General features: G+C 42.0%; 1 protein-coding gene across 3 annotated transcripts in view; it reads left to right on the forward strand.

Annotated features, from left to right (window-relative positions):
• The window catches only part of IGSF5 (immunoglobulin superfamily member 5), a 37,412-nt gene extending 23,659 nt beyond the window's left edge, over positions 1-13,753 (forward strand). For 2 of the 3 annotated variants that reach the window (XM_081004450.1, XM_081004449.1), the window contains exons 8-9: positions 466-542; positions 5,453-7,014. In XM_081004450.1, coding sequence (XP_080860576.1) covers positions 466-542; positions 5,453-5,950 — 575 coding nt within the window. In that variant the 3' untranslated portion in view covers positions 5,951-7,014. Of the gene's footprint in view, positions 1-465; positions 543-5,452; positions 7,015-12,579 lie in introns of those variants that run through there. The other variant, XM_081004451.1, reaches the window with a different exon arrangement.
• Positions 13,754-14,317: the final 564 nt, after the last annotated feature.

Consider the following 14,317-nt stretch of genomic DNA (forward strand, 5'->3'; position numbering starts at 1 on the left):
CTATGCAACGCTCCCTATATTCCATTACCCTGAAAAAGATGTGCACAGATGCCATGATTAGGTCCCGAAGATGGATAGATAGAAAAACAGACACACAAGCCTTATGTAGTGTCATGCTATGCTATATGTGCAGTATGTGCACTCATTGTTCACTTCCGTGTCTTACCCTACACATACCATATACGCAGGGAATGTATGTGATAAATGGTGCAACCTGCAGTGGATTTGCCAAGGGGTACATTGGAGTGCTTGAATAGATAAGTCTCTACAAATTTCTTAGCAGGGTTTTAACAAAGCACCCACCCAATTTACAGCAAAGTATTCTGTTTCATGAAGAGCGGTCTGTTCTCTTTACACAAAAAGGACATCTAAAAATACCTACATTTGTTTGTATTCTGAAATGATTTATAGTTCCTGCCATTCTGAAGAATCAATAACAGTTATCCTTTGTATATTGTCTTGCAGGAGTTCCCTCTTTCTCCCCAGATAACTCTAGCCTGTACGCTCCAGACGGGGATTTAGACGTGAATCCTGCATCACAGGTAATTGGAACAAGTCTTTTACAGACTGTGACATATTCCATAAACATGTAATGGACTTAAGTGATGGTTTCTAAAAGGTCTGGATTTTTTTTTTTTGGGGGGGGGGGAATGCATTCTAGCTTCTGTCCTTAATGCTCTCTTAGTCTATTGAATGTTCTTTCAAAAATATCCTTAGCACAGCAAAACAGCATTTTCAAAACATGCAATTCACATCAGAAATTTGGATACAAAGATTAATATTTACAAAAGAATAAAACAGCATCATCTTGAATGCTTGGTCTAAGATTTCATGCACCCTGGGACTTCAGCTTGGAGAGGGTGGTTCTGAGTGGGAAATTGGGCTGTGGGGAAAGGGTTAAGCCCCCTTCTCCTTGTTGTTGCTTCCATTAAATTTGTAGCCTCCTGCAGCATACACAAACACACACACCTTGGGAGACTTTTACGTCTTTGCTGTGTAACAGCAGACAGTACTTTACATCACCTGTGTGCTTTATAGTACAAGCAGTGAACACAATTATGCAGGACACCTGCCTGAGAATCGTGAGAAATTTGAAGACGTGAAAATAAGAGGTACACACTTGAGTGGAATCCATAGAGTTGATTCTTTGTGAAGGAACAAACGCAAGGCCCACGTGGCCAACATTTGGGCTGGTAAATTCCAAACAGACAAAATTGCTCCCACTCTAACCAACAGACCACAGGAGAGCCCCCACTCTCTTCTCATTCCCCGACGCATGCTGCCTCTATTACCCCCCCTTTTCTTTCCTGCCCCAGTTTATACTGTAATAGGATTGAGGGTTGGGCTGGATGATCACAAGATCCTTCCCAACTGAGTGATACTTTAGTGGTAAGGTTGGCATATAGGTTTATTGCAGAAAAGAATTACATGTTTCAAGGTGAAAATAGTAAAAAAAAAAATCGGTACCCTTGTACATGCCTAGCCAGTTGCCCTCTGAGTGTAAAATATTTTCAGTAAGAAGACAGGAATGATCCTGCAGTGACCAGCATCACATCTAGTGGGCCTAGGCTCTGACGTGGTACCTGACTGCTGCTCTCTAGGTGGGCACGTGGGGCCCAGGGCTTCAGCCCCCCCCCCCGGTCCAGCCCTAGTTGCACTGCTTGCTTTCCCCCATCTCCCTCCTCCTCCTTTCTTATTTCATATCCTTTTCATGGCAAGGCTTCATTGCTACAAGCACAATACAAGACAGGAGCATTTTGAATTATGCTCTTTGTTCAATTATTTGTGAATTTCGATGGGGTATCTGGCTATTGAATGATTTATTGGTCTGGCAGTAGGTCATTGTGCAAAGCTGAGACTACTGTGTTGGCTATTAAGATCGGGAATGCTGTATTTCAAAGAGTTTTGTGTTTGGATCATACTGAAAACATGCCTTGAGCCTGCAATTTGCAGAGTTTTTGCCATATATCGTAGTCTGCTTGCATTTTCTGTTTGTGCCAGCTTGCCAGGACCTTCCAGGTTCTGTCACATTCAATGCCAACAAATGATAGCGCTGATCTTAAATAGCATTTCTTGCATATATGATGGCACATAAACCACGTACCCATCACTCAGATCCAGTTTCCTGGGAACCTCACATTTCAGATCTTTTGCTTACTTTATTAGCTATCTCAGGGAGATTCCATAACTTGTGAATATTTTCTCATGATGACTCGTGATAGACTTGGGGATGCATCCTTTGAACCACCAGGTCTCAGAAGTCTGAACCCTATTTTTTTCTCTCCCTTTGATTGGTGTCTGAGCAGGCCAATTTTCTGATATTACTCTCCCTCTCAGGGTAACACAGAGGTCAGTTTCCTTTAGAATGTTTGTTCTTAGAATGTATGCCTTTTTCAATCTGTTTGATTTAGAGCCCGGAGAACAGTTGGTGTTGAAAGAACAGATCAAAGTCACCTTAACTGTGGGGCTATCTCTTGATTGAGAGAGTCAGGCAATTGCAGGAACAATAAAGCATCATGAAGAGCGAAGTAGATCAATTTCATAATGACCTAGTCTGTAAGATCAGGTGGCTTTGCAGGAGGATGGTGTAGGTTACAAAGAAGTTCTATTTTAACAACACCATGCCCAATCAACACACTTAAAAAAATTAGTATTTCCCTGTAGGTGTCTTCATGACCTTAGACTTAACCTGACACCAATTTCTGGGCTCATCACTGAATGTTGTAGGATGGCTTTTCCCATTTGAGAACATGACAAACAGTTGTTGCATTGCACTGCGAACAAGGCAATCATTTGATAACTGTGTTCTTGCTCTATCAAAATTTACCAATGGCTTCTTTCTTAGTTTTTGGATACATCTAGTGGGTATAAAATTTCATTTTTTTAAGGAATGAGGTTTTATCTGCAGTATCAAATGAAAGTGACTTTAAAATAAAAATAATCTAGCTCAGGAGTCAGCAAACTTTTTCAGCAGGGGGCCAGTCCACTGTCCTTCAGACCTTGTGGGTGGCCGGACTATATTTTTTTAAAAAAATGAATGAATTCCTATACCCCACAAATAACCCAGAGATGCATTTTAAATAAAAGCACACATTCTGCTCATGTAAAAACACCAGGCAGGCCCCACAAATAACCCAGAGATGCATTTTAAATAAAAGGACACATTCTACTCATGTAAAAACATGCTGATTCCCGGACCATCTGTGGGCTGGATTTAGAAGGTGATTGGGCTGGATCCAGCCCCCGGGCCTTAGTTTGACTACCCATGATCTAGCTTCACCAGTTCTGATAGTGCCCTTGTGCTGAGTTATGGGGAGCCTCAGAGTACGCAGCTTGCCTGTGACTCTTGGCATATGCCAATCAGGTGCCCTGAGCCATCTCTTTGCTGAGACATTCCAGGGGATGGGCACCTCATGATCAGCAAGGCTACAGGCACCTGCCTCTTCAAGCCCACCTGCTGAAAACTCTCCAGTCTTTTTTTTTTTTTACTCTACTTCCCAGTAAGCAACAGCAAGATGACCAACCGATGTCAGGTGAGTGGTGATAACCCAGCTGCTATCTGCTGTTGACAAAAACTCATTTCATTTTATGAAGCTACCATTGTTTCCCCTGAGTCACAAAAAACAACAAGTGAAGGTTACTTTCTTTAACTTGAGCCTTTAATTGGGCACATTTGTAGCATGCACTGTCTGGTGCACAAAGCACTGTTGGATGAATTTGAAAGAAGCATTAGTAGGCGAGTCTTTCTGTCACAGTGTTTGTCACTGCCTGCAAATCAACATGAAAGTAGATTAAATGGCAGCACCTTTTATTGAAGATCTCATGGTTGACAATAGATGCAAATTGTTAGGCATCTGGAAATTTGGCAGCATTTTTGCATTTCTGCTCACGACGTCAAATCAGACCGACAGGAATCTGGATTTTTCTGTTGTGGGGAACAGAAGGCTTCTGTTAGTACTATTGTGATACAGTGATGATGTCAATGGAAGAGGCATAAGTGCATGCATAGCTTGGCCTACAAGATCAAGGTGGAATACTTCTGAAGCTGCTTAAGCTCATGAGATCACACCAGGTCAAATGCCTCTCCCCCATAATCTGAAGTGGAATCCTCAGAGGAAGTTGGGTGTTGAGTGATCATCTTCCAAGATTCATGACTGCCTGATTTATTATGAAGTTGAAATAGGAGATTTGTCCATCCCTACTGAAAAGGGGCACAAGCAGTATATACTAACCACAACCTCAGTTCTCCAAGAGCTAGCCCGAAAACAGCAGTAACCATTCGCAAGAGGAATATATCTCAAGGAACAAGAGATTTGCAAAAGTCCAGAAAAATCATTAAGAGAAAATAGGTGCTGCATGGATTACGACAAAAAAAGAGCCCAATGTGGACTGAGTATGCTTAGTGGGCATGTGATACTGACTGCTCAAGAAGAAGAAAAACGGAAAGCTAAGGAATATCCTGGAAGAAGGGATGACTGCGCAGGAGCCTTCCAAAATGCAATATTCTGTTGCAGGTCCCACTTGTTTTTGACAACTGGAACACATTCAAGAAAACTTGCAAATGAGCAATGGAGTATCAAATCCTAGGACTTTTATGACAGCATATCAACCATAAGGGCTCAGTATCACATAAGTCCTAGAATCCAACTCTTCATTGCTCATTTATACAACAAAAGTGGATTTTGTGAGCCCTTATGGTTGCTAAGAGACTTATACTTCAAACCTGGAAGGATAAATACCCAGCATCTACTACGCAATGGTCTGAGGATCTCCCTGCCCTGGCGACATTTGAACATTTTTCATATAGACATCAATTTTGTGTGGATACCTATTTGGACAAGTGGATTACTTATTTTAACTTAAGATACTGATCAAAGTGCCTTCTCTCTGAAAAAAACTACTGGCTTCTTTGTGTGTGCATGTGCTGAGTAATTACTGTCCAAAAGAGAATTATATAACCAATGCAAAGTCTTGAGAATTCATATGCTGAAGGCATCAGTGGAATATTGCACTACAGTGTTAACCTAAAAAATCTCAGAGTCCTCAGTACAATAGGCAAGTTCCATCACATCCACCCTGGCGAGGTGTTGGAAGGGGATTCCCTTCCTCTAGAGTAGCCCAACTTTCTGTAGCATGAGGGGACAGAGGGAGGTTCCATTTGCACAAGGGGAAGTCACAAACTAGATGCCTCTAGGGCATGAGTGATTCGGGCAAGGCCAGCCATTTTTAGATAGGGTCATGGCTGGCATACCAACCTTAGCTGATAAAAGGCTACCTAGCTACTGCTGCCACTTGCGCATCCCTGGTGAGCATCAAGTCCAGGTGAATCCCCAGACTATGAGCTCGGTCCTTTGGAATGCAAGGGCTTTGATGTAGCCAAGAAGCAATGGGTGTCCACTCCTGATAATGCAGCCTGTATGTTTATGGTGTTCTGCTTCCTTTTCTTGCACAGATCTCACCACAGTTTTCTAGCTCATCAGAGTCTCTTCAATGTATCTCCCCTGCCCCATCTTTTCACAACGTTAATCAACGTTCACAAAAAGGCACAGCACAGCAATCCCGGACTATTCCTACAGTGCGATTCAGAAGCGTCTCTTCAAAGTCCCACAAATCCAGAGCTCCCCAGCTACGTGGTTCAAAACTGCACCCCCATATTTACCGATCTGATGGCAAACGTCGCTACACCAGGAAGGTGTACCCACAAAGGTGGCAAGCTGGTGGCCAGCATAGATACACGAGGAGGCCAACACACCATCCTGAACAATCAAAGGCCCAAGATACTCAAACCCACCATTCCAGGAAGCAGCATTTGCCTCACAGAGGACAACAGAAGGAGAGTCCACCTCGACAAAGTGAGCCTCACTCCCAACAGAGGCTGCAAGAATTCCAGAAAAAACAATTCTATCCTGGCACCAGGACAAAGGTGCTCAGAGTTCAGCCTCCCCAATAAAGGAATTACTATTATTACTGATGATGATGGGGAACCAGAAGTCCAAGCCCAGCACATCTGAGGTCTCTGCATAATATTTGGACCAATAATCTCCCAATGTCCATAAAAGTAGTTTAGGGTGCAATCCAAACTTCCCAAACAGGTGGACGGGCAGAAGTGGACCCGTGGATTTCCTGTTAGTGTCTGCAGTGGAAGCCAGCAGAAAGCCCTCGGATGGGGTGTTCCATGGATGGTTTGAACTGCCTGGGTTCAACTGGATCCTAGGTTGCCCCACTGCCATCAAATGACAGCATCAGGCCCAATCCAGACCTGATTGCTGCACCACCTCCAAGCTGACACAGCAGCTTTCCTGCCTTATCTTCCGCCATTGAAGCCAACTCCTAGGAGCCAAGAGGTCTTTGCTCCCCCCCCCCCAATAAAATATTTGAGGGAGCCAGGCTCCACCCAAGTTGATGGGCATTGCTATTCAAATGGGGTGTGTGCACCATGTCATGTGATTGATTATGCGAGGCGGGGCTTCCCTGGGCCACCCAACATTTTATTCAAGTTGGCACCCTGTCTTCTACTCCATCCAACATATGTGACAGGGCTGTGGAAGCTCCACTGATCAGCGGTTAGGGATAGGGTTGTGCTCTTACTTTTTTTTATTATTATTAAGCAGAGTTACTGTTTTTTTGCAACTTTTGAATATCTTCACAATTGTGGAAATGTGAACTACATACTTTGTAATTCTATGCCCACTTACCTCAATGACTTGTTTACTCACTCAGTAGGACTTATTTCTGATTGCACTTCTGTTCTTTTTGCCGGGAACAAATGAGATTGGATTTTTTAAATTTTTGCCATCTTTGCTTAACAAACTAGGTCCTATGAATGAAAATATGCTTTTTTCCCTGAGATGTCTATGAAGTGAAATGAGTACGGAAAATTCCCATTGAATTCCACAGCATTTAGGTCATGCTTTTAGGACTGTAGCTAATCCTGAAAATTTGATGACACTGAATTTAAAATTGAAATATAAATTTGCTAAATGAAATAAACAAAATGCCATGGTAATTTCTGGACATGTATTTCTGTCCTTTATTTATATTAATACATGATATTATTTATTACATTTATATCCTGCTTTTCCATCATGGGCCTAAAGGTGGTGATCATGCAGTTACTGGGGTTATTTTCTCTCTCTACAAACAATAAATAAGAGGGCCATTAGATAACCAAATCCCAAATTAAAAAGCATTCAAAATGTTTGCCAGATAGAATTAGAAATACATCCACTCCGTTGTCCTAATGAATTTATAACATAAAACAAATTAGACAAGTAATTAAAGGAGAAATGAATGCATTAAAAGGGAAAATGGAATCATGAGGCTCAGTCACTTTTGTAAATGGCCCTATTAGGATTTATTGAATGAAGGAGAAAATAGCTGACAAGCAAAATGAGCAGGGTGGGGGAAGGATCCAAAATCTCTTTGTGCGAGGACCAGAAGGGATCCAATACGAATGTAGCAAGCAAGAGGAAGACGAAGGTGACAGAATTCTGTTGAGGGACATATTTTTTTAATTCAGTAGAGTGATGGGAGTGTCTTGCTTATTGCGCATTAATTAATTAGTTCCCAACTACTCGTTAAAGCCAGATGGTCCACTAGACAAACATAAATGTAAAGGACCCCTGGATGGTTAAGTCCAGTCAAAGGCGACTACGGAGTTGCGGCACTCATCTCGCTTTCAGGCCAAGGGAGCCGGCTTTTGTCCCCAGACAGCTTTCCTGGTCATGTGGCCAGCATGACTAAACTGCTTCTGGCACAACGGGACACTGTGACAGAAGCCAGAGCACATGGAAACGCCATTTACCCTCCTGCTGCAGCAGTACCTATTTATCCACTTGCATTGGCATGCTTTCGAATTGCTAGGTTGGCAGGAGTTGGGACAGAGCAACGGGAACTCACCCCATCAGGGGATTTGAACTGCCGACCTTCCAATTGGCAAGCTCAGTGGTTTAGACCCCAGTCTTCTGAGGGGGCAGTGTGTTGCCATTAGTTAGAAATGCCACTGCTGCACCAAACCCAGAAAAGATGGGTCACCCTGTGGCCAAGGGAAAAGAGGAGAAATCAACATGCAAGGAGAGGTGAATGTAGGTGGCAGAAAGAGCGAGTGGAACCAGAAGGGGAGAAGGGAGTAATTATTTATGCTAAGCAGGTGCCTATGGACAGTGCAGGTAATGTAGCTTTCCAACATAGGTTTATGCTGCTTGCATTTGAAAGATCAGCCCTCAGAATTTTGGCTATGTAAGGGTCAGGACCAGCCATGCCATTAGGCAGAATGCTGCAATCACCCCAGGCAGCAAATACCTCCTGCCCACCATTCTTCTTGAACTCCTTGCCCATTTCCCTCTGGCAAAGAGCAGGGGTGTGTCTGCCACCCAACCTGTCCTGTACTCCCTAAGCTACTGAAATCTTGTAAGCTCCACCAGTTGGAGGATGCTATCCCATTGTCTGTGCTGGTCAGCGTCTACACATGGTGATGGTAAAATGGGGTATCTTTACTGCAGGCAGCAAATATCTTTGGCTGGTCCTGGTAACGATCACAAATTATGGGTGAGAAGCTGAGGAAGAGAGAGGGAATGTTTGAAAAGGAACAAAAATATTGAGTTACCATTTAATGAAAAGTCTAGTGAAAACGTTGCCAGCAATTGACTTTACAATAAGGATGAATCAAGGCAGAATAGTGTATTGATAAATGAAGGACACTGGTAATTAAAACTGCAGAGGGTACAGTTATACTAAAAGCAGTTGCAATGAGAAGATATCTGCCCACCCTATCCCAGGAACAAAAAGTTAAATGTTTGTCTTAGATAAGGACACAATGGTGGTGAAATGTCATGGTTTGCGAGGAGACTGTTCTGCACCATACAGTATCAACTGGGTGGATGTTGTGATGCAGTTCTTAATGGATTTAGAAGGAAAATATGTTTCTTTTTTAAAAGATAAATAAATATTAGTTTTAAATTATTATATGATGCTTTATAACCTGCTTTGAGGAGCATTTGGTGGAAAACTGGTCTGTAAAAAATATATCTAAATACATATAAGTATAAATGGAACATCTGGATGAGTGTTCTGTATGAAGTCTGATATATTTTAAAATAAACACAGTAAACATGAGTTTAACATAAAGGCTACCAATCAGATGATAAACAAGTTTTGAGTGCAATATTAAAGGCAAAGGGCTGCTGATATGTATTTTATTTTATTTTATTTTATTTTAGTTTAGTTTAGTTTAGTTTAGTTTAGTTTAGTTTAGTTTAGTTTAGTTTTTAGTGTTCAGAGAGCAATGTGACGTCTGTGACCCAGTTCCTACGCTGAGAAATACAGAAATCTCCCTTTGGTCCAGTCACCACCTGACATGCAGCTCAAATTTATATTTGCTGTTCCTGCACACTTAAAAAATAAATAAATACAGGCACATACCAGTATGTATTCAGAGGACTCTGAACAAAGCCACACACCCATTCTTAGAGAGAAACAAAGGAATGGAAGAGTAGGCAGAGGAGCTAACAAAGACTCAGAAATATAATCTCATGGTTTACAGAAAGGCTTACGATAACAATCTTCCAATAACATTACTGCCAAATTTAATATGTTGTTCAGTTCATTACAATCTTTCTCAGATTTGGCCACTAGCCACGATGGTGGAATACAAAGGCGGGAGGGGGGCACATTTTGGGGGGAGAGAGGAAGTAAAAGAGTTTTCAAGAAATAGTGAATCATGTTTTCAAGAAATAGTGAATTATCTTTTGAGGGTGCAGCATCTGCTGAAACCACTTTATTTAGAGGAACATAGTCACGAAACCCTGTTGGAGTTGTTCTAAAAGCTGCTCACTGGCTCACACAGCCTCCTGAAAAGAGTAGTGGTCTTAGGAGATTGACCTGTTGTTGCATCACTGTGTAAGGGGAACTTGCCCATCCTTTTCCCGACTGGGAGCAAAGCCCAGCTGCAGTGCTGAAGCAGCTTTTGTTATCAGCTGCATTGTGCAGCAGGGATGAGGCAGGGACTAGAAAACTGATGCAACTCTATTTGCTGAGTGTGATTTAGCAATTCTCTTCCACACTCTCCTGCAGCATCCTTTCTAGCCACAAAAGAGAAGCGGAGACTTGCATAAAAAGACACAGTGAATAAAATGACCACCTTTGCCTCACATGCTAACAGAATCATACTTAATCTGCAGCATTGCAAAGTATTTGCTTATGCTACTGTAGCATGCCAGTCCATATGACTGTCTGCTGGTTGCACTCCCATATCATATAGGCCCCGTTTGTATGCCACACTAAACCATGGTTTAGCAACATATACTCAGGTAGACGGGAACTGCTGTGAGCCTCAAATTTGTGCTTTAGCTTCTCCCAGGGGCGGAGGAAGGGGGTGCGGACCACCCCGGATGTCACCACTGAGGGGGGTGACAAAATGCTGAGCGACACTCATCGCGGGGCCTGCAGTGCACCCGAGCCACATGTCTCTCCTGGGAGAGATGCTGTGGCTTGGGCGGTATCAGGCTCTGTGCTGCCCCAAATGGGCTGCCCGCCACCTCCCCCTCAGCTCTAGGGCAACTGAGGGGGAGGAGGCAGGCAGACTCTGGAGGCCCCGTGGAGCATCCTGCCCTGCCGGCCCCACCCATGGGCCCAGGGCGCACGCGGTGCCCCTGGCGCCCAATCGGTTTGCTCTGCCGCTGCCTTCTCCTTCTCTGATGCAGCAAGGTGGAGAACATTTGGTTTTACTTTACTTTAAAGTCAGCTTTTTGTGTCATCTGGACCAGAGATTGTGGTTCCTAACAAACCTGGTTTGGCTTAACAAACCAGCTTCAGAAACCACTGTTGGGACAACTCAACCAGGTGAGATTCAGAGAAGCAGCAGTCAAAGTCTTCCATCTGGCCCAGTGAGTAGAGAAGAGGGAAGCGGGGCTCACAGCAAGTCCATCTTGCTTGTGAACAACTGGCTAAATCACCACCTTAATTTCCAATAAGTATCTATACATACAAATTTGCATATGCATATCAGTGTATGAACCTGTGCCCCAATACTTCATAAGTATTAATGGTATAAGAGTCCCATCTTCTATGACAAAGCCAGATTAAATGTTTGGTGTTGTACAAACTCTCACTTCAAGACGTTGTGAAGCAGAAGCAACTCTCGTATCACTGATCAGCAGCACCTCTGGCTGTTAGTAAAGATAACAAATGCGTAAACACACAATTTCTTACCCTGAAATTTCCCCAGCTTATTTTTTTCTTTGAAGTGCATAACAACTGATAGGATCTCTGGTTTGTCTCACACTGCTGTAGCATCAGTGTCTGAGGAGCCGCCATCTGGCAAATTAAAAGTTCACAACTCTGTGCCGATTAACAGATGTGCCCATATCATGCATCTCATAGGTGTCATAACAGGAATTATGGAATGCTTGCAGTAGCTGAAATCCTTGTCTAACTGTCTGAAGATCAGCTGCACACATCCAAGTTTTGAGATGAGTGGCCCTAGCTGCACATGCTTAGTTTCATCTGGGCTGCTTCTACAGCTTTGCAACTTTCTGTTGTGATGCTAGACATGAAGAGACACATTTCTTTGTCCAGTCAACCCAACCTTACATATTGGTTGGTATTTAGTCAACTCATTTCTTGCTATATCCTTCAAGACAAATGGATGAATGAAGCTACTGGCTCTGAAATGGTAGGGGGTATTGGGCCATCTTTCAAAACCATGGTATAGCTGGATAATTTTACCAACCTGCTGCTGGGCAACAGGGACCACCCTGCCTCTGTCAGGGACATGGAGCAATCACATGCTTCTTCTAATGTAGTAAGTAGACCTTTCTATGGTTTCAGGTCCTACTTTTTAACATAAAAGCACTTTATCATATGAACAAGGTAAGGCAAACTGTTGTTTACTGTGGCTCTTGTATTTTGGAGATAGTTACCTTAAAATGCCGCTTTTTAATGAAAGCAAAATCTGGGGTAACTTTGAAGCTGCATATGTGCTGAAGGCAGTCTGTGGTCCTTTCTGTTCACAGGCATTTCACTCATGACTAATATGTTTTCACTTTTATAGTCTGTAGTGCCCGAGGCTATATGAGCAGCCCAATATTTTACTTTGCTCTCTCATCATCTACCTGACCTCTGTTCTTTGCTTATTACAAAGGCTGCAGATGGTTAGAAAAATTTGTTTTCAGTTAACATGTTGGGATCCTCAGCTTGGTCACGTCCCTGATCTATTATTTGGCCAACATGCATTTTATTTTCGTTTATAGTTTACGTTTTTATGATTAAGAAGAAAAATGGTAAGAAAGGGGAAGAAAGAGAATTGAAAGTTGATTCCTTCCTTTGGATTTTGAGTCTTGAGTCAGAACAAGTTTAAGATTATCTGGGAAACTGTTGGTTTGGTTTCATTTACCCAACCACTTTATTTTGTTATAAATTTGACCAAATCATATCACAATATTCTGGTACAATATAGGTCTTGTCTAGTGTGTTTTGGGATAGCAGCTTTAGCTATGGCGAACTATAACCGGGTCAGGCTACTTGAGATGGATATAATTTCGAAATGTTTTACTAAAATACTTTTATCTGTGCCATTTATAGGTTTCTTATAACGGACATCATGATGGAGTGCAGCCCTCAAGAACTACTGCTGTCCCAATCAATCCAAGAAAAATCAGAAACGTGACACACGTATAGGAAATCGTTTTCTCTGGTCTTTGTTCGAGTCCCACATCTTCCAAAGCACTTTCTTTGCTATTCTTGGTGAACACAAAGATTTGACAACTTTGCAAGATCTGCATTCTCCTTTGTTTTATCTGAGAACCATCAAGTACCACTCACAGAGGAAATTTAATTAAGGAGGCATTGCCTGTTGTCTTTTTCTATAGCTCCCACTTAGAATAAAAAGGGTGACACTCTCTCCACCTTTAAATACTCCTTTTGTGTGATTAATAACTCTAGCAAACGTGAAAGCACCTTCAAACTATTGGTTGATCCAATAGAAGATTTCATCCTGTTGATACTTTTTGAAAATAAAAGCATTTACCACACCGGGAAAATGACATTTTTTAATCTCAGCATGGAAGCTTTTATTCCTCACACAAAGTGGATAGAACTGATGTAGCAACAAGATAAAATCAGGCACATCCAGCGATATCTACCAGATCACAGGACTGAACAAGTGACGGGGGCATGAAATTACCACCTAAGCTAAAGCTGAAGTGAGTTCATGAAGATTCGTATGTCTCAATAGTTAGTCAGTTTTGAATCTGCCTCATACAGAGCTGTGATGCTTGTCAGCTTAAATGCTTGCTATTAATATTTCTAATTATATTTCTAATAATGTGTCAGGAGCTCAGCCGTCCCAAGATATTGCAAACTACTGCTCCAAGGGAAAATGTGTATTTGATTCCACTTTTTAAATTTAACTTATAAAGCGTGGTTGTCTTGCTTCAGTGCTCATTAAAAACATATATTGAAACATTTAAAAATCAATAAAACACATTTGAAATGTCTCTCTCTCTCTCTCACACACACAAACATGATCCTAAGTGCATTTATTTGGGAGTGAAACTCATTGAAATTAATTGCTTTTGTTTCCAAGAAGCTGAATTTATGCCCCAGTGCAGAAGACTTTTTTTGTGTGACAAACAATTCCTCCCTCTTGTTCAATGACTTCTGAAGACTTTGCATAGAATGTAAGAGGTTTCCCACCACCCAGTCAATTCTCTGTAGGTGCCATATTACCCAAATAAAACATACACAATTTCTGTTGCATGTGTGTATCTTTCTGCATATTTTCAAGAGAGGGAAACACACTGGAGTAATCTGCTATCTTATATTTTGTAAATTTATATTGTTCTGGGGAAGATTAATTCATGGAAGCTGTCTGATTTATTGAAATCCTATGCCTAATTCAGCAAAGGACTGGGCAGCAAGTTTCCCCCTACCTTTTAATCTACCTGTACATTTCTTCACAGAAATCATCAAGCTTATGGAAGACTTGAGGAGACTTGTTGAGCTCAGGAGATCTGAGGCAGTTATATCCTTTCGTTACCAAGACTTACAAAATAATAGGGTGATCCAGGAATGGCAATTTCTGTAGCTTTGTTGTCCTGTTCCTGCTTAATGAAAGAAGCTCTAGACTTTGTTTGCAGTTTAAAGCATTTCTTGTCTTGAGGGACCTCAAAATCTCAGAGCTCTCCATAGCCAATTGATGGATGATACAGTACTGCTTTGATTAGATTAGAATCCAGGGGAAAGTTGGGCATGCTTTTTGATTATTTCAGAAGGGTCTACACTAGTGTCCTAGAGCCAGTTTTGACACTTCCTTGTCCTT

Source organism: Podarcis pityusensis, assembly GCF_964106645.2.
Source record: "Podarcis pityusensis genome assembly, chromosome: 4".
Lineage (NCBI taxonomy): Eukaryota > Metazoa > Chordata > Lepidosauria > Squamata > Lacertidae > Podarcis > Podarcis pityusensis.